Here is a 19391-nt window from a genome sequence, read left to right as displayed (position 1 = left end):
CATATGTTATACCAGTGATCTTCACTAATTATGAGAGAGGAGCCACTTTTGCCAATACGAAATCAGTTTGAGAGCCACCACACAAACCTGAAGCATTTTTTGCTGGCCTTTAAATAAAGCAGTGAGTTGCTCAACTAGACTAGTTTTAATGTAAACAGGATACATTTGTTTATTGTTACCTGTTAAATAGAACACAACAATATTGACAGCGTCCCCCACCAGCTCAAAGCATTTCCCATTGATGTTACAATCAAACTGAAAATGTTACAATCAAATAACTTTTAAATCCACCAATAAGCAGAAAAAGTAACCTGCAGGCTTTAGGACCTTGTGCATGCTGTTTTTGGGCACTTCAACAAAGCTTCAGCAGCCGCCCCCCCCCACCGCAACAAATAAATCATGCTTTGTGCCTATTAACCAATGAACAACAGTAAAGGAGGAGTCCAGTGCTACCTATATACAGGCTTGTGGAGTGCAGTGGAATAACACATTTGGGTCAATGCTGGGCTTGCTCTTTCTCCTGTGGGCTGGGCTTCTCCTCCTCTATTTCCTGTGGAAGACAGGGAGGCCCAAGAATTTTCCACCTGGTCCACAGCTTTTTCCAATATGTGGGAATCTTCTGCAACTCAACCTGAAGAACCCCATGAAAGACTTTGAAAAGGTATGGATTAAAAGGCTGAAAATAACAAAAAGTTCTGAGTGAATTGAAAGACACAGTGTCTAGTGGAAGTTTGCTTTCTGAATTTCAGAAATACTGAACTGTGATATAAGGTTGTACACTGAAAGGTAAGAACCACATGATATGAAAGGGTGGCATAAGACCCTTTCTTAAGACCCTGTCTTGTTATGGGTGATCTTCCACTGTGGGTCTGATGGTGTGAGAGCAGTTCTCTGGTTCTCTCAGTGTGGGCTGGGCAGGGTCTCTCTCTGTCTATCTCTCTCTCGTTTTGTGTGGATCCATATTCAGAGTGTTCCACCACTCTCTCTGTCTGTGCTGTACAGCTCTCCAAGCGCTATGGGAAAGTGTACAGCGTGTATTTCGGGGGCAGGCCAGTTGTGTTACTGCATGGTTTGCAGGCAGTGAAGGAAGCCCTGATGACTCGGGGAGTTGAATTTGCTGCAAGACCCCAGGGCCTGCTGATCAACCACTTTTTTGAGGATAAAGGTAAGTAAGAGTGACGACAGCAAAAAAATGTGTATGATTTCTAAAGGATTTACTAATTAGTAAGAATGCTGCATATGTTTATCAGAGGTAATATTCTTACATCTTAACTTCTTGATCCAAATGTCCGCTAAAATACCCCATATGTGAATAATTTGAAATGGAAAAATGTAATAAAATGAATTCAAACTTCTGGTCTGGAAATCAATTATCAGTATTGGAAAATCCGGTCAATTGTGTGCACCGGAACTGAACTGCAGGAGCACTAAGCCTGACATTTGCTATTCTTTTGGCACATGTGATTGTCACTTTTTTTCTGTATTTGAATCAACCAGGACAGCAGGACTGTTCCTTCTCTGGAGTCATTCATATATTTAATTACATGGGAGTAAACAGTACAAATACAAGGGTAAAAGTTTGTAAGTTTCTTACAAGTTTATCCTGATGAGGTGGCAGGAGTAATTTACAGGCTCAAATTAGCGCCAGAAGTAACGGATTCAAAATAAAATATATTGTAAACAAGAAAAATAAAGTTGAAAATGTAACAAAATTTTAGAGTAAAAGTGAATAAATGGATGTTGAGATCAAAAATAAAACAATTGAAAGCAAAATGTATAGAATTGTAAACAAAAATAATGACATCAAAAGCAAAACAAAATAATTTTAAAGCATGAGCAAAACTCAAATTTATTGAATTCATTTAGTTTATGCTCTTGCCTAGAGTTGCTGCCTTTGGTTACAATACTAGAATCTTTGCTTTCGCAGCCGGTTTCTTTACTTTTCATGTTTTTATTTTTTCTATACGTTTTGGCAAAAATTTTCCATGAAGGCGGGGTTTAGAGGTAGGCGTAGATCATGGGTCTCCATTGGTCCACTAGGTTTGTGTGATGGTTCTTTCTAACACAATGAGCAGGTAAGCTGGTCTGCCATGTCACCAGTATGCAACAAATCTTTAGCTTTACCACTGATTGTACCCATACGACTGAGTGGCATGCAACTTCGTGGCTTCGGAATTTTTTTAATGAAAATTATAGACAATTGCTTTCTACTTTATTATTTATTTATTTATTTATTGGTAGATGCCCTTCTCCAGGGTGACTTAAAAAACATAAGAGCAATACAAAGTGCAAAAATACAGTACAATTCAGAGCATAATGCAAATTTACAATTTACAAATTCCAATTTACAAACGTCTATAGGTACTATACAGTCAAAAATACAAGTCCTAGATCCTATATAGTAAAAGGTAGTAAGTGCAGGGATCATTAACAATGTGAGTACTAGTAATGCAAAGCAAGGGGTTTGTCAAAACATACAGGATAATAAACTACTAGATTACAAGTAGAGTCTGAACAGATGTGTCTTGAGTAATTGCTGGAAGGAGGTCAGGGACTCTGCTGTCTTGACTTCTATGGGAAGGTTGTTCCACCACTTAGGGGCCAGGGATGAAAAGGAGCGGGCTCTGGAGGAAGGGGAGTGGAGAGGAGGCAAGCTTAGTCTTCTGGCGCAGGCAGACCGCAGTGGTCTGGAGGGGATGGTCAGGGCTCTGTGGGGGCTTTGCTGGGGTTGTTGACAGAGGATTTAAAAAGTGATTGGAAGTTTGGACCTCTTCCACTTCTGTTCAGCGATGCACAGACAGTGAGAGAGAAGTTAAAATAGTGGAGAACAATAACATATTACATATTTGTTTGTTTATTTTATACAGCCTTTCATCTCATCTCTATCAATGATGCCAGTAAATTTGGAGGTGACTGTGTGTGTATGTATGTATATATATATATATATATATATATATATATATATATATATATATATATATATACATACATACATACATACATACATACATACATGCAGTACTGTGCAAAAGTTTTAAGCAGGTGTGAAAAAATGCTGTAAAGTAAGAATGCTTTCAAAAATAGACATGTTAGTAGATTGCATTTAGTTAATTGATAAATATAAAATGAGTGAACAGAAGACAAATCCACATCAAATCAATATTTGGTGTGACCACCCTTTGCCTTTAAAACAGCATCAATTCTTCAAGGTACACTTGCACACAGTTTATGAAGGAACTCGGCAGGTAGGTTGGGCCAAACATCTTGGAGAACTAACCACAGTTCTTCTGTGGATTTAGGCAGCCTCAGTTGCTTCTCTCCCTTCATGTAATCCCAGACAGACTCGATGATGTTGAGATCAGGGCTCTGTGGGGGCCATACCATCACTTCCAGGACTCCTTGTTCTTCTTTACGCTGAAGATAGTACTTCATTACTTTTGCTGTATGTTTGGGGTCGTTGTCATGCTGCAGAATAAATTTGGGTCCAATCAGATGCCTCCCTGATGTTATTGCATGATGGATAAGTATCTGCCTGTACTTCTCAGCATTGAGGAGACCATTAATTCTGACCAAATCCCCCCAACTCCATTTGCAGAAATGCAGCCCCAAACTTGCAAGGAACCTCCACCATGCTTCACTGTTGCCTGCAGACACTCATTTGTGTACCGCTCTTCTGCTACAGCCAAATATTTCAAATTTTGACTCATCAGTCCAGAGCACATGCTGCCATTTTTCTGCCTTGTTGCCATGTCGGAGGTATGGCTTTTTGGCCACAAGTCTTCCATGAAGGCCACTTCTGACCAGACTTCTCCGGACAGTAGATGGGTGTACCAGGGTCCCACTGTTTTCTGCCAATTCTGAGCTGATGGCACTGCTGGACGTCTTCTGATTACGAAGGGAAGTAAGCATGATGTGTCTTTCATCTGCTGCAGTAAGTTTCCTTTGACGACCACTGCGTCTACGGTCTTCAGCGTTGCCCGTTTCTTTGTGCTTCATCAAAAGAGCTTGGACAGCACATCTGGAAACCCCTGTCTGCCTTGAAATGTCTGCCTGGGAGAGACCTTGCTGATGCAAGGGGGGGGGGTGGGGTGGAAGAAGGCAGGGGGATTCAGTGTGGGGATTTTCCATCTCATACAGAAATCACACAAATAACATAAAATCCAATGCAGACCAGCTCACCGACTCATTGATTGGGTTAGGAAGAACTGTCACACAAACCTAGTGGACCAATTGAGACCCATGATTTATGCCTCCCTCTAAACCCTGCCCCCAAGGAAAAAAATAATTGTGCCAAAACTCATAACAAAAAAAGAGCGAAAGCAAAGAATCCGCTGGCAAAAGCAAAGATTCTAGTATCATAACCAAAGGCAGTGACTCCAGGCAAGAGCATAAACAAAATTGATTCAATAAATTTGAGTTTTGCTCTCACTTTAAAATTATTTGCTTTCAAGTTTTTTTTTTTGCTTTTGATATAATGATTTTTGTTTACAATGCTATACATTTTGCTTTTGATTGTTCTATTTTTGATCTCAACATCCATTTATTCACTTTTACTCGAAAATGTTGTTTTATTTTGAATTTGTTACTTATGGTGCTAATTTGAGCCCATAGTAATAATATTATTTAAATAAGAAAATATTAATATTCATTTTCCTTGCTTTGTATTATGATAAAATATATTCTATAAAATGAGAGTAGTGTTTGACCCTGCATTTTCAGAATAAGACTGCGAACCTGTGGGCAGGCTGCCTCATTGCTGGGTTGTCATTGCAGGTGTGATTATAAATACATACGGTCCCAGCTGGAAGGAGCAGAGGCGGTTCGCTCTGACCACTCTGAGGAACTTCGGCCTGGGAAAGCTGTCCATGGAGGAGAGGATCCTGGAGGAGACTTCGCATCTCAGCTCATACATAGAGAAGATTGCAGGTATGGGCTTCAGAGCCCAGTTCCCCTGTCCCATCACGCCACTCGCACAATGCACCTTAATCTGCAGCAAAGTAATAATACCACTTAAAGCTGATTAAAGATGATGATGAGGATGATGTATACAGATCAAAATGTCACTTTGCATAAAATTTACAAAAGACAATAAGGTGGCCAACCCTCTCCTGCTAAAAATATAATTTGTGGACAGGTCAGTCCTTGGACCCTCAAATGTTGTTCTACAATGCAATTTCCAATGTCATCTGTGCCATCCTACTTGGATCCCGCTACAACTATGAGGACCAGTCCTTCCAGTCCCTGATGCAAATGATAATTGAAACCTCAAAAATTATTAATGGACCCTGGGGCATGGTATGTGTGCTCTATGAAATTTCTCATTTCCTGTTTATTACTGAAAGCTCCCAAAAATGTATCATCTTCAGTAAACTAAACACAAGAGTCAAATTTAATTACATTTATCATTAAAGGCCATTATAGTATTTGTATGTTTATTGTAGCAAAATTCATGTAGATTTTCAAAGATGCTGGTTGGTAAAAATGACTTGAATCTCAAAAGTTTAAAATCCATTTAAACACTTATCAATGAAAAACATGATAGCCATTGACCATTGTTCTATGGAAACTAAGGTGCTTGTTGTTTTACTCTGGGTCATATTGCAAGACTGAGACTGTGGTGATGATCTCCTCAGTCTGAGACAGATTGTAAAGACAATTAAAAGAGCACTAATTCCTGTGATTTATCCATTAGGCACCTTGACATTTCAATAATTTACAGTATATGATAATCCGAGGTATCTGATTATACTTAAACTTTGTTTTTTCTGTTGCTTTACTGATGACCTTACAATGTAGGTTTTCAAAACACATATTTGCATTTGTTTTTTTAATCACAGATTTATGATACCATACCCCTTCTTAGAAGCTTGCCTCTTCCCTTCTGGAAAGCCATTGAAAACAGAAACAAATTAAAGGCATTTTTACTGATCAAGGTGACTGAGCACAAGGAGACACAGGTTCCAGGACAGCCACGGGACATCATTGATTGCTACCTCGATGAAATTGAAAAGGTACTACAGATCTATAGCACCACCACTAACTGGCAATGTTTGTGCTCCATGGGTTAAAGAGAAGAACTTGTTACCAGGAGGTCCCTTGTTCAAGCCCAGGATCTGCTATTGATTCAGCAGGGGTTTAATCATATTGTTGAAACTCCTAAGACACTATTGGGTACCCTGAAATCATAGAAGCCATAGTATACCAAGTTGAAAAAACAGCTTTACCTTTGTAGACACAAGAGCAGAATGAGATAATTGAACATCACAACAGAGAAAATGAGGTACATGTGGCAGGACCGGTCCACTTGTGGTCCAAGGTGAATGTTCTTTTTTCTAGACCTCTTGTGATTTTACCGTGTCTCTGCTGTCAGAGAGGAAATGATGGCTCATCCTTTGATGATGGCTTCATGGTGGCCCTGTTGATGGATCTCTTTATTGCCGGAACAGACACCACCTCCACTACTTTCCGCGTGGGCCTTTTGCAGCTCATGGTTCATCCAGATGTGCAAGGTCAGTAAACCTCCTCATGAATCACTCTTTGGGCATCTGAATAATGAACCCTCTTTTAATACACATTTACTGAAAGGTCAAGAAATAAATTAGCTCTGTCTTTGACTACAGTGACATGAGATGAATACCTTCAAAACTAATAGACACAATGCTCCTACATTTTGTTGAATTTATGACCAACTCAGAACAATGGGATAACAAAATGATCACCATTAATAGTTAGTCTTCTATTGTTTAAAAATATCCATACTACAAACACCCCAAGCATTACATAAGAAACATAAGAAAGTTTACAAACAAGAGGAGGCCATTCAACCCATCATGCTCGTTTCATGTCCATTAATAAGTAAGTGATCCAAGGATACTATCCAGTCTATTTTTAAATGTTCCCAAATTCTCAGCTTCAACCACATTGCTGGGTAGATTGTTCCCGATTGTGACAACTCTCTGTGTGAAGAAGTGTCTTCTGTTTTTTGTATTGAATGCCTTGAAGCCCAATTTCCATTTGTGTCCATGCTCATCTGGTTTGATGTGGTTGATGCCTTTCATGATTTTGAATACTTGAATCAAGTCCCCACATAGTCTCCTCTATTACAGGGTGAAAAGGTTCAGTTCCCTCAGTCTCTCAGTAGGACATTCCCTTCAGACCTGGAATAAGTCTGGTTGCTCTCCTCTGAACTGCCTCTAGAGCAGCGATATCTTTCTTGAAGTGTGGAGCCCAGAACTGTACACAGTATCCAGATGAGCTCTAACTAGTGCATTGTACAGTCTGAACATCACTGCCCTTGTTCTCAATTCTACACGTTTGACAATATACCCTAACACTCTGTTTGCCTTTTTTATTGCTTCCCCACATTGTTTGGATGGAGAAAGTGAAAGTTCTATTCCTGCCATAGTGTAATTATATTGGACATGTTTGTTACCTGCTTGTAATACCTTGCACTTGTCCACATTGAATTTAATCTGCCAGGTGTCGGCCCACAACTGAATATTATCTAAGTCCCTTTGAATAGCCTGTGCTGCCGAGATTGTATCTGCTGAGCCACCTATTTTAGTGTCATCTGCAAATTTGATAAATTTGTTAACTATCCCAGAGCCCAGATAATTAATATAGATTAGAAAAAGAAAAGGCCCTAGTACTGATCCCTGTGGAACTCCACTAACAACCTCATTCCAGTTAGAAGCGACTCCTCTAATCGACACCCTCTGTTTCCTATACATCAACCAGTTCATAATCCACCTACTTACATTACCCTGAATGCCTACAGCTTCCAATTTGAGGATCAGACTTTGGTGTGGAACCTTATCCAAAGCTTTTTGAAAATCTAAGTATATCATATCATATTTGATTCTAATACGTGATCTACAGCTGCAGTTGCATGTTCAAAGAACTCGAATAGATTAGTAAGACATGATCTGCCTCGTCTAAACCCATGTTGACTATCTCCAAGAATATGGTTTTCATTAAGATGCTCCTCTGTTTTCTCTCTAATATTTTTTTCCAACATTTTACAGGTAATGCAGGTGAGACTGATTGGTCTGTAACTTCCTGGCTCAGTTTTGTCCCCTTTCTTGTGGATTGGGATGACATTAGCAGTTTTCCAATCATTTGGCACATCCCCTATTCTAAGGGACATTTGGAATATTTGAATTAGCGGCCTATAAATAATTTCCCTAATTTCTTTAAGTAGTGTTGGAAATATACCATCTGGCACAGGTGATTTGTTTGTTTTTAATTCTGCTAGTCCCTTTAGTACCTCTTCCTCATTTATCCTGATCTCTATTAGAGTTTGACTGGACTGGGTGTTAACCTGTGGCATGTTATCTGTTTTTTCGTTTGTAAAAACCTCTGTGAAATACTCATTTAGAACATTTGCTACATCTTGTTCATTTTCTAAGATACTTCAGTTTTTGCCCTTTAGCGGTTTCACTTCCTCCTTTATTGACCTCTTGCTGTTGTAGTATTGAAAAAAGCTCTTTGCATTAGTTTTAGCTGCAAGAGCTATGTTTCGTTCTATTTCCTTCTTTGCTTTCCTGATCCCTTTCTTCTTTGTAGTTGAATATATTCTTTGTATTTTGTTTAGTCTCTATCCCTTTTGTATGCACTATACAACATTTTCTTTCTCTTGATATTTTTTTGCATACTTCTATTAAACCATTTTGGCCAATGTTGTTTGGTCCTCAATTTGCTAAGTTTGGTACAAATTTCTCCTGAGCCTGAGTATATTCTTAAAATCTAACTATCCATTTTCGACTGAATCTGTATCCAGTGAGCTCCAATCTACATCTTCCAAGTGCCACCTCATACCTTCAAAGTTTGCTTTTCTTAAATTGTAGTGTAGCGCCCCCCTCTCTTTTTCAAAACAACCCTTCTGGTAGAGGTAAGCCAAGGATAATCCCCTCGGTTATCCCTATAATTAAATGGACTATCTTAAATAAACAATTAAGTAAAATTAACGACCATGCCAATTTGGAGCTAATATAACTCCAAATAAATAACAGGTTCTTTGAAAATAAAGACAGCACAGGGTGTGAAGTGAGGACAGGATTAGTATAAAACAAGACTTTTATTTAAACAAAGTATCACAGCTTTTACCTATAGCAGCAGATTTGATAGCCACAACTGTTAAATTATAGCAGCAGATTTGTAACCAAGAGCGTTTACATCAGACCCTAAGCACTAGGATACCTTAAACACTATCACCCCACACTTCTAGATAAAAAGATAGTTCACAACCAAATAACACTTTTAAATAACAACCTCCAGAACCAAGTGACTTCCACAAACAGGATCCCAACCGAGAAAATCGCACACTTAAACTAATAAATCAGTGATTTTCATAGAAAAAGAAACAAAACTTCATACAAGTAAAAAGATACCTAATGCGTAAACACTCCTATACAGCTACTTTAGTTAAGACACAAGTTAATAAAGTGCAAGTGTGCAATCAACAGTTAACAGGACTTTTACAACTATACATTGTAAGCATATACACAATTACAATTAGAATAATGAGGACAAAAGACGCTACTCTAAAAGTCTAAAACAAACAACAGATTAAAAGTTTGTTTGCAGTGCTCAGATACAACAAAGTTCACAAGATCGTAGTTACCAACTCACAATACAAACGATGCACAGTTATGAGGCGCCGTTAGGGACATAATTCACCCCGTGGTACATACACTATATACTGAGACTCATACACTACATACTGAGACGCATACATTATATACTGAAATGCATACACTATATATTGAAAAGCATACACTACATACTGAAATGCATACATTATATATTGAAATGCATACACTATATACTGAAATGCATCCAGTGAGATACTTCCGTATACAGTGAGATTTCACATCTGTTTACACTGAGATTTGACTCCGCATACAGAGAGATCGGTCATCAGTCACATGTCCGCTCAGCTCCACCCATTAGCCACACAAGAGCCATTTGTAAGATACAGCGGGAGGTGTATTAGCCAGGGCAGGGGTCTATTTCTTTAAAAATCCATTCTTGTCTGGCAATACATCCCACTAGAATGAGTGGGTCTCCGGCAACGAGTGTATGCATAATTACGATAATGTTGCCCGGCTATAGTGTATTGGTGTAGTGGTCCAATACAATCTCGTGTTATTTACATTGATCGCCCCTATCCCCTGAGCTCTAACTGTGACTTGTCTGCAATGATTAGCTCACAAGGATGTAGGACCTGGATTTACTGTATTTGTTCTTATGCACTTATGTCATTTTGAACTTGTAATTTGTACTGTTTTGATCTGTAATTGTATACTGTATTGCACTTTTATATTGCTCTTATGTTGTGTAAGTTGCCCTGGATAAGGGCGTCTGCTAATAAATAAATAATAGTAATATATAATAATAATGAAATGTCATCATGTTCCACTAGAACCCCGGGATTTCTGGCTAAATACAGCAACATGTGCGGCTCGATCCTTCATTAAACACCTTTGAAACGAAATGGAATTCCGAACCTGGCAAAAATAACTTTCAGACGTTCCACTGTAGTAGAAGTTACAACCTTAGGCAGGTTAGCAATTTCAATATATCGTGAGAAATAGTCAACCACAACGAAAATTTTCTCCCACAGGAAAATGTCAGCTGCCACGCGCTGCCAGGGTCTTGCTTGGTAATGGCGTCGGCATCAACGGTTCTGTGCGCTGCTGTGAATGTTGACAGCAGATGTCACATCCCTCCACCAGTTCTCTGATGTCTCGTGTCACTCCTGGCCACTACATAGAATATTGTGCTTTTGCGATGGACTTTGTCATACCTTGGTGACCATGATGGAGTTTCTCAAGCATCTCTCTCCGCATGGGTCCTGGAATCAAAATTATTTCTCCTTTTAGCAGGATCCCATCAGTTACATGAATATCGGCTGTGTGACCAATATGGCATGAGATGTTCTGGAACAGTTTTCGGTGTACTCCCTCAGTTGTTTAAACGTTTGATCATTTTCCTGTATATCCTTGATCTGTGTTATTTTTGTTTTTGTTGCAGGGAGCTGCTGAACAACAAAATCCACAAAAACTTTGCATTCTTCCTCTAATGTTTCACTCTCAATTGTTTTTTTGGGTCCAGCCGGGGCCCTTGACAAAGCATCAGCAGTGACAAGTTGTTTTCCCGGAACATGCACGATGTTGTACGTGAACCTCAGCATCCTTAACCGGAACCTTAGAATTCTTGGAGGTAGATCATCGATTGGTCTGTTGCCTAGCAATGAGATTAGAGGTTTGTGGTCAGTATGTACTGTAAACTGTAGTCCTAACAAATATGCACTGAGCCGCTCACACGCCCATGTCACCGCGAGAGCCTTCTTTTCTATTTGTGCATATCGTGTTTCTGTAGGTGTTAAACTTCTGGATATGAACACTACAGGCCGCCAGTCTCCATCTTGTTTCTGCATCAGCACCCCTCCTAAGCCATATGAGGATGCATCTGCGGACACGACAGTCTCACTTTTTGGATTGTATTGTGCTAGGATACCAGGTGAGCCGAGTTCTTTTTTTAGCTCGGAAAATGCCTCTTTCTGCTGCACATCCCAGATCCAGGTGTTGTCATTTCTCAACAGATCTCTCAATGGCTTTGTGAGAGTCAGTAGATTAGGAGAAAACTTCCCAACATACTTAACCATTCCCATAAAGCGTCTCACCCCTTCCACATTTGTTGGTTCTGGCATATTGAGAATGGCTTTGATCTTGTCTGGGTCTGCTTCAATCCATTTTGCACTGATAGAATGTCCAAGAAATTTAACTCTCTCAACCGCAAACTCACATTTGTCATTTAGAGTTAACCCTGCTTTTTCGAACTTTTTCAGCACGTCCCACAGTCTCTCATCATGTTCTCTCTTGTCCTTACCAAACACGAGGATGTCATCTGCATGGCAAAGGGTTCCAGCCGTTCCTGCAATGAGCTGTGAAATTCTGAGTTGAAAATGCTCAGGAGCTGAAGATATCTCAAAAGGAAGACGTCTAAAGCAGTATCTGCTGAATGGCATGATGAACGTAGTCAGTGGTTCCGAATCTTCATGCAAGGGGATTTGCCAAAACCCAGAGGTGGCGTCTAATTTTGAAAAGACCACAGCACCGTCTAGCTGTGCTAATGTGTCATCAACTGCTGGAAGTATGCGTCTTTCTCTACGCACATTTTCATTCAACCTTGTAAGATCAACGCAGATTCTGATATTACCATTGGGTTTTGGTACTACAACTATCCCCGCACACCATTCGGTAGGCTCTTCGATTCGGCGAATAACTCCCATACCTTCCATTCTGTGAAGTTCCACTTTTACTTTATCCACGAGTGGTAGCGGTACTCGTCTTGGGCGAACAGTGCATATGGGGTTGCTCCCGCAGCCAGTTCAATTTTATAGCAGCCCTGTAGTCTCCCAAGACCAGAGAAGACCGTGGGGAATATGTTTTTGTATTGTTCTCCCTGTTTATGCACTTCACCCACTTGTTGGAGCAGTTGCAAGCTTTGAATAGCAGGCAGACCTAGCAGGGGCATTACCAAATCATCTACCAACGTATATGTCTTGCTGCGTTTTCTTTTCGCCCTTTTGTATATTAGCACTAAACGTACCAGTCACCTTCAGAGGTATACTGTTGAGGGCCAAAATGGTTTTCTTTGCCTCGTTGAGTTCCCAGTGTTTTCCTGCTGAATACATAAATATTGGAATAGCCGTTACCGCTGCTCCAGTATCCAGTTTAAAAGTAATTGTCTCTCCATTCACTATTATTTTCTGTTGCCAAATCTTATCTTGTTTTTGTGTTTGGATGGCCCCCATAAAAGCAGACTCCTGTGTATTGTCTACTATCATTTCTAGTCTTTGCACTGACCTGCACACTATGGCAAAATGTCCCCTTTTTTGGCATTGTCGACACTCAGCCTCCCTTGACAGACACATTTTCCATGAATGTTGAGGGCTTTTTCCACATTTCTTACAACTTCCCATCTGTCTATCTTTCTGTGCTGTATTATACACTCACCTAAAGGATTATTAGGAACACCATACTAATACTGTGTTTGACCCCCTTTCGCCTTCAGAACTGCCTTAATTCTACGTGGCATTGATTCAACAAGGTGCTGAAAGCATTCTTTAGAAATGTTGGCCCATATTGATAGGATAGCATCTTGCAGTTGATGGAGATTTGTGGGATGCACATCCAGGCCACGAAGCTCCCGTTCCACCACATCCCAAAGATGCTCTATTGGGTTGAGATCTGGTGACTGTGGGGGCCAGTTTAGTACAGTGAACTCATTGTCATGTTCAAGAAACCAATTTGAAATGATTCGACCTTTGTGACATTATCCTGCTGGAAGTAGCCATCAGAGGATGGGTACATGGTGGTCATAAAGGGATGGACATGGTCAGAAACAATGCTCAGGTAGGCCGTGGCATTTAAACGATGCCCAATTGGCACTAAGGGGCCTAAAGTGTGCCAAGAAAACATCCCCCACACCATTACACCACCACCACCAGCCTGCACGGTGGTAACAAGGCATGATGGATCCATGTTCTCATTCTGTTTACGCCAAATTCTGACTCTACCATCTGAATGTCTCAACAGAAATCGAGACTCATCAGACCAGGCAACATTTTTCCAGTCTTCAACTGTCCAGAACTGTCCAGAACCTCTGCCCTACCTTTTCCTATGTCATTGGTTCCAATGTGGACCATGACCAGTGGATTTCCCCCAGCTTTGGCCAGTACTAGTTTAGGGAGATCTGCAAACTGAGCACCAGGCAGGCAAGATACCATGCTGGTCTCCTTGTCACTAGAACACACTGTGTGATCTACGCCTGTAAGAATTGAGTCTCCTACTATAACTACCGCCCTCTTCTGGGGGGGAGTGGGCACCATGGTGCTCTGGTGCTCAACTACCCTCCCATCACCCTCTGAGCTGTCACTGTCCAACTCGGTGTCCAGTAGTTGGAACCTGTTGGGCATTTCTAGCTCTTGGGATGTCTCTAAGGGATGTGCACGCCGTTTTATGCAACCTACAACCTACAACCTACAGCCTACTGTAATCCAGCAGTTCTCTACACTTTCCTGTTGTAAGGTCTCAACTGTCCTAGGTTTTGGCGTGCACACCATCTCTCTCATGGGCTGATTGACTAATTCTTCCATATCACTAATACAGCGCAGATCAACAAGCTGAGCCTCACGATCACAGACTTTGATCTCTAGGACTTCAACATGCTGACAACATTCACAAATGAAATGTTCTTGGATGAGTTAATCAAGGAAGGCAATCATTCTGCAAACATGACACTGTAGTGGCCACATGCTTCTAAATTTAGTAAGTTGTTGGTCCCCTAATTTAAGTGCCTCACTTCTCTTTTTTGTTACTGGGAAACAGCACAGCTCTTTCTCAGGATCAGCTTATATACCTTTGTGATGAGCTTCTTGCCACCAATTGACACCTCTCTGACTCACTTACTCCACCTCCACTTTCCTGAACTACAGTAGGTCACATTTCCTTCAAGCTTGTTACTATAACACAGCAGCTGGACTGAATTAACTACAATTAAGTTAAAATTAAAAATAAGATTATCAATGCTAAGAGTGTCTCACAAGAGAAATCCAACAACAAAGCTTTCTCTCTCTCACCTGTCCTGTGTCTGACTTGGGTAACTTCTGAACAGTTCTATTAAACTCCTAAACAGTTTTATTAGCTCAAAGGCATTAGTTGCTAAGCACAGACATGGATAAGTGGCCACTTTGTAGAGATATCTAGTGCACTGAGCTGACAGTGGGCCTCCTATCTTCAGCACGGTGCCACCAGGAGATCGACACTGTCCTTGGAGAGAGAGAGCAGGTCTGCTATGAGGACAGGCACAGGATGCCCTATGTGCAAGCTGTGATCCATGAAGTGCAGCGCTATGGAAGTGTCCTCCCTCTCAGTGTCTTCCACGCCACCACTCAGGACATACAGGTGCTGGGCTACAGCATTCCAAAGGTAAAGTCCCCTCAAGGTGCAGTTTACTATAGTACAGGCAATAAATCAATCCATACTTAATACAGCACTTACTACAATGGAATTACCACAGACCACTTTATAGAGACAATGTACAGTGCATGCGGAAAATATTCACAGCGCTTCACTTTCTCCACATTTTGTTATGTTACAGCCTTATTCCAAAATGGATTAAATTATTTATTTTCCTCAAAATGCTCAAACAATACCCCATAATGATAACGTGAAAGAAGTTTGTTTGAAATCTTTGTAAATTTATTAAAAATAAAAAACAAAAAAAGCACATGTACACAAGTATTCACTGCCTTTGCCATGACACTCAAAATTGAGCTCAGGTGCATCCTTTTTCCACTGATCATCCTTGAGATGTTTCTACAACTTGATTGGAGTCCACCTGTGGTAAATTCAGTTGACTGGACATGATTTGGAAAGGCACACACCTGTCTATATAAGGTCCCACAGTTAACAGTGCATGTCAGAGCACAAACCAAGCCATGTAGTCCAAGGAATTGTCTGTAGACCTCCAAGACAGGATTGTATTGAGGCACAGATCTGGGGAAGGGTACAGAAAAATTTCTGCAGCATTGAAGGTCCCAATGAGCACAGTGGGCTCCATCATCCGTAAATGGAAGAAGTTTGGAACCACTAGGACTCTTCCTAGAGCTGGCCACGTGGCCAAACTGAGCGATCGGGGGAGAAGGGCCTTAGTCAGGGAGGTGACCAAGAACCTGATAGTCACTCTGACAGAGCTCCAGCGTGTCTCTGTGGCGAGAGGAGAACCTTCCAGAAGAACAACCATCTCTGCAGCACTCCACCAATCAGGCCTGTATGGTAGAGTGGCCAGACGGAAGCCACTCCTCAGTAAAAGCCACATGACAGCCTGCCTGGAGTTTGCCAAAAGGCACCTGAAGGACTCTCAGACCATGAGAAACAAAGATTGAACTCTTTGGCCTGAATGGCAAGCATGTCTGGAGGAAACCAGGCACCGCTCATCACCTGGCCAATACCATCCCTACAGTGAAGCATGGTGGTGGCAGCATCATGCTGTGGGGATGTTTTTCAGCAGCAGGAACTGGAAGACTGGTCAGGATCGAGGGAAAGATGAATGCAGCAATGTACAGAGACATCCTTGATGAAAACCTGCTCCAGAGCGCTCTGGACCTCAGACTGGGGCGAAGGTTCATCTTCCAACAGGACAACGACCCTAAGCACACAGCCAAGATAACAAAGGAGTGGCTACAGGACAACTCTGTGAATGTCCTTGAGTGGCCCAGCCATAGCCCAGACTTGAACCTGATTGAAAATCTCTGGAGAGATCTGAAAATGGCTGTGCACCGACGCTCCCCATCCAACCTGATGGAGCTTGAGAGGGCCTGCAAAGAAGAATGGGAGATACTGCCCAAAAATAGGTGTGCCAAGCTTGTAGCATCATACTCAAAAAGACTTGAGGCTGTAATTGGTGCCAAAGGTGCTTCAACAAAGTATTGAGCAAAGGCTATGAATACTTATGTACAGGTGCTTTTTTCGTTTTTTATTTTTAATAAATTAGCAAAGATTTCAAACAAACTTCTTTCACGTTGTCATTATGGGGTATTGTTTGTAGAATTGAGGAAAATAAATAATTTAATCCATTTTGGAATAAGGCTGTAACATAACAAAATGTGGAAAAAGTGAAGTGCTGTGAATACTTTCCGGATGCACTGTATACAAGAACTACAAGTCAATGTGTACATTACGTATAGTACATTGAGCTGCTTCTGTTCCCCGACCAAACGTAGGGTACCACCATCATCCCCAACCTGTCCTCCGTGCTGTACGAGGAGGGCCAGTGGAAGTTCCCACACAACTTCAATCCCTCAAACTTCCTGAATGAGGAGGGGGAGTTTGTGAAACCAGAGGCTTTCGTGCCCTTCTCCATGGGTAAGTCAGTGTCTCGGTTCAAAGGTAGGAGACACACCGATCGGCCATAATGTTACGGCCACTGACAGGTGAAGTGAATAACACTGATAACCCACTGTCAGTGGGTGGGATATATTAGGCAGCAAGTGAACATTTTGTCTTCAAAGTTGATGTGTTAGAAGCAGGAAAAATGGACAAGCCTAAGGATCTGAGCGACTTTGACAAGGGCCAAATTGTGATGGCTAGACGACTGGGTCAGAGCATCTCCAAAACTGCAGCTCTTGTGGGGTGTTCCCGGTCTGCAGTGGTCAGTACCTATCAAAAGTGGTCCAAGGAACCAGCGACAGGGTCATGGGCAGCCAAGGCTCATTGATGCACAAGGGGAGTGAAGGCTGGCCCGTGTGGTCCGATCCAACAGACGAGCTACTGTAGCTCAAATTGCCGTAAAAGTGAATGCTGGTTCTCATAGAAAGGTGTCCGAACACACACAGCACTTTTCCACCGACAAGGAGACGGAGACGGTGCCGGAGCCGGTGCTTGGCCCGAGAAGTTGACTTCACTGGATGTGGTCTTTTCCAAGCGAGGAGAAATGGAGAAACACAGCAGTAATAATCAGCACTGAGGCGGACTGCGTCTTTAAACCCTATTTAGCCATCACAATTAAACTCATTCAGCGTCTACACACAGCACAGATGCATTGTAAAAAACAAAACAAAAAAACATGAGATCACATGTAGACAAGCAGAAACAAAAATACAACTACACGAATATGCCAAGATAACTCAAACAAGTCCGATCCATGCAGGCCCCACCTCGCAACTTACAGGACTTAAAGGATCTGCTGCAAACGTCTTGGTGCCAGATACCACAGCACACCTACAGAGGTCTGGTGGAGTCCATGCCTTGACGGGTCAGGGCTGTTTTGGTGGCAAAAGGGGGACCTACACAATATTAGGCAGGTGGTCATAATGTTATGGCTGATTGGTGTATAGACTGAGCTGAAAGGGAGGCTGGGGGTTGCCGAGTTCACTTTGTTACATGTCTTTCAGAATGAAACAGACTACAACCCAGCACAACTCTAGTCACCAGAGTAGAGGGGACAGTTTTCAGTTGTGGTTACAGTTGAGGGCTGGAGACTAGGAGTCAGTGTGCTGATGTGTGCCCCTCTTGTCTGGCAGGCCCACGGATGTGTCTGGGTGAGGGGATGGTGCGCATGGGGCTGTTCTTGTTCTTCGTGACGCTGCTGCACCGCTTCCAGTTCCACTTACCCCAGGACGGCGGGGAGCCTGACCTCACGCCTAACTTCGGAATCACCCAGGGACCCAAACCCTACCAACTGGGAGTGAGGCTCAGAGGACAACAGTGTGGGTGAAGCCCCACAGCTGTACGGCATTCAGAGGTGCACCCCTGCCACCACATGACCAGCAGGGTCAGACAGTAGTTCCTTTTTAATCTTGGAGCATTTAATGCTTTAAAATTGATTTTCTCAGTATTGTCAATAGCACTAGACATAAGGCTAATAAATATATCTAAAATTTATATTAATTCACTAAATAAAAAGGTTGTGTGGATTTGAACACAAGGGGGGCATGGGGCAGATGCATTGATTAGGTAATGCACCCTTTTACCACAATTACTCACACTCAGTTTAAGAGCCTTAAATAAAAGCAAGGATTCATTTTAACAAATTTAACTATCTATTAATACAGTAAACAATATACATCTTACATCCTAGATTATACAATTATAGATTGTAAATAAGTGCAGACAAGATGTTAAGTCAAAGTTAAGAGCTAAATAAATACGAGTACAAGTAATGCAAAAGCAAGAAGTATGACAAAACATTGTATAAGTGCAGTGGAGGTAGCGTGTGCGAATCGGGGCAGAGAATACCAGATGAGCCGCAGAGTTCTGGATGAGTTGGAGCGGGTGGGTAGTTGCGGGCAGGCTGGCCAGGAGGGAGTTGCAGTTGTCCAAGTGGGAGAGGACCAGTGACTGGACGAGCAGCCGAGTAGAGAATTTCGTGAGTAAGGGTCGGATTCAGCATATGTTGCCGTTAGATTTTACCCTTACTTGAGGTGAATTAGAGTATAAACAAGAGGGGGAAGTCACGGTGAAGACATGACAGTACTGTTTAGCAATGATCTGATTTGGGGAATTGCATTTATATACATTTAGAGATTAACATTCCAAGTCACAGCAGCACATATTATATGTGGTCTTCTGCTCTGTCTTTTGTCATCTACTTCAATTTTCATAGTTTTAACAAAGTTGTTGAACATAACTTTTGTCTAACTCAACATGTTCAGCCCAGTTTTCCAGTTGTAGGTTGTTCAAGTAAGCTCCATTTATCTTGATTCCTTTTCCTCCCAGTCCAAAGACTAAAACTCTATACAGATGGGTAACAAATTAAAGGGAAAAACCTGAATAAATGAGTGGAGGAACATAATGAATGCAGATGCCTCCACTGCATGATGT

At 41.6% G+C, this 19391-nt stretch overlaps 1 protein-coding gene across 2 annotated transcripts; it reads left to right on the top strand.

Annotated features, from left to right (window-relative positions):
- Positions 1-499: 499 nt before the first annotated feature.
- LOC136758890 (cytochrome P450 2C55) lies at positions 500-18495 on the top strand. 2 transcript variants are annotated; one of them, XM_066713627.1, is made up of 9 exons: positions 500-661; positions 1003-1165; positions 4774-4926; positions 5135-5295; positions 5934-6011; positions 6371-6509; positions 14809-14996; positions 16793-16934; positions 18092-18495. In XM_066713627.1, the coding sequence occupies exons 1-9, from the start codon at positions 500-502 to the stop codon at positions 18283-18285; spliced, it is 1380 nt and encodes a 459-aa protein (XP_066569724.1). In that variant the 3' UTR covers positions 18286-18495. The 2 variants fall into 2 exon arrangements, with proteins under 2 accessions (XP_066569724.1, XP_066569723.1); XM_066713626.1 differs by having other exon boundaries at positions 5838-6011.
- The last annotated feature ends 896 nt before the right edge of the window (positions 18496-19391 follow it).

The sequence above is a fragment of the Amia ocellicauda genome, chromosome 9, assembly GCF_036373705.1.
Source record: "Amia ocellicauda isolate fAmiCal2 chromosome 9, fAmiCal2.hap1, whole genome shotgun sequence".
Lineage (NCBI taxonomy): Eukaryota > Metazoa > Chordata > Actinopteri > Amiiformes > Amiidae > Amia > Amia ocellicauda.
Note: the sequence above shows the minus strand (reverse complement) of the source record. Positions and strands in the feature narration are given on the sequence as shown.

Excerpts from the sequence above, each read along its gene's own strand:
- LOC136758890 (XM_066713626.1), top strand. The coding sequence starts at position 500 with ATGCTGGGCTTGCTCTTTCTCCTGTGGGCTGGGCTTCTCCTCCTCTAT. Across the intron at positions 662-1,002 it reads CCATGAAAGACTTTGAAAAG|CTCTCCAAGCGCTATGGGAA; the intron begins GTATGGATTAAA and ends TGTGCTGTACAG. Across the intron at positions 6,510-14,808 it reads GGTTCATCCAGATGTGCAAG|CACGGTGCCACCAGGAGATC; the intron begins GTCAGTAAACCT and ends TCCTATCTTCAG.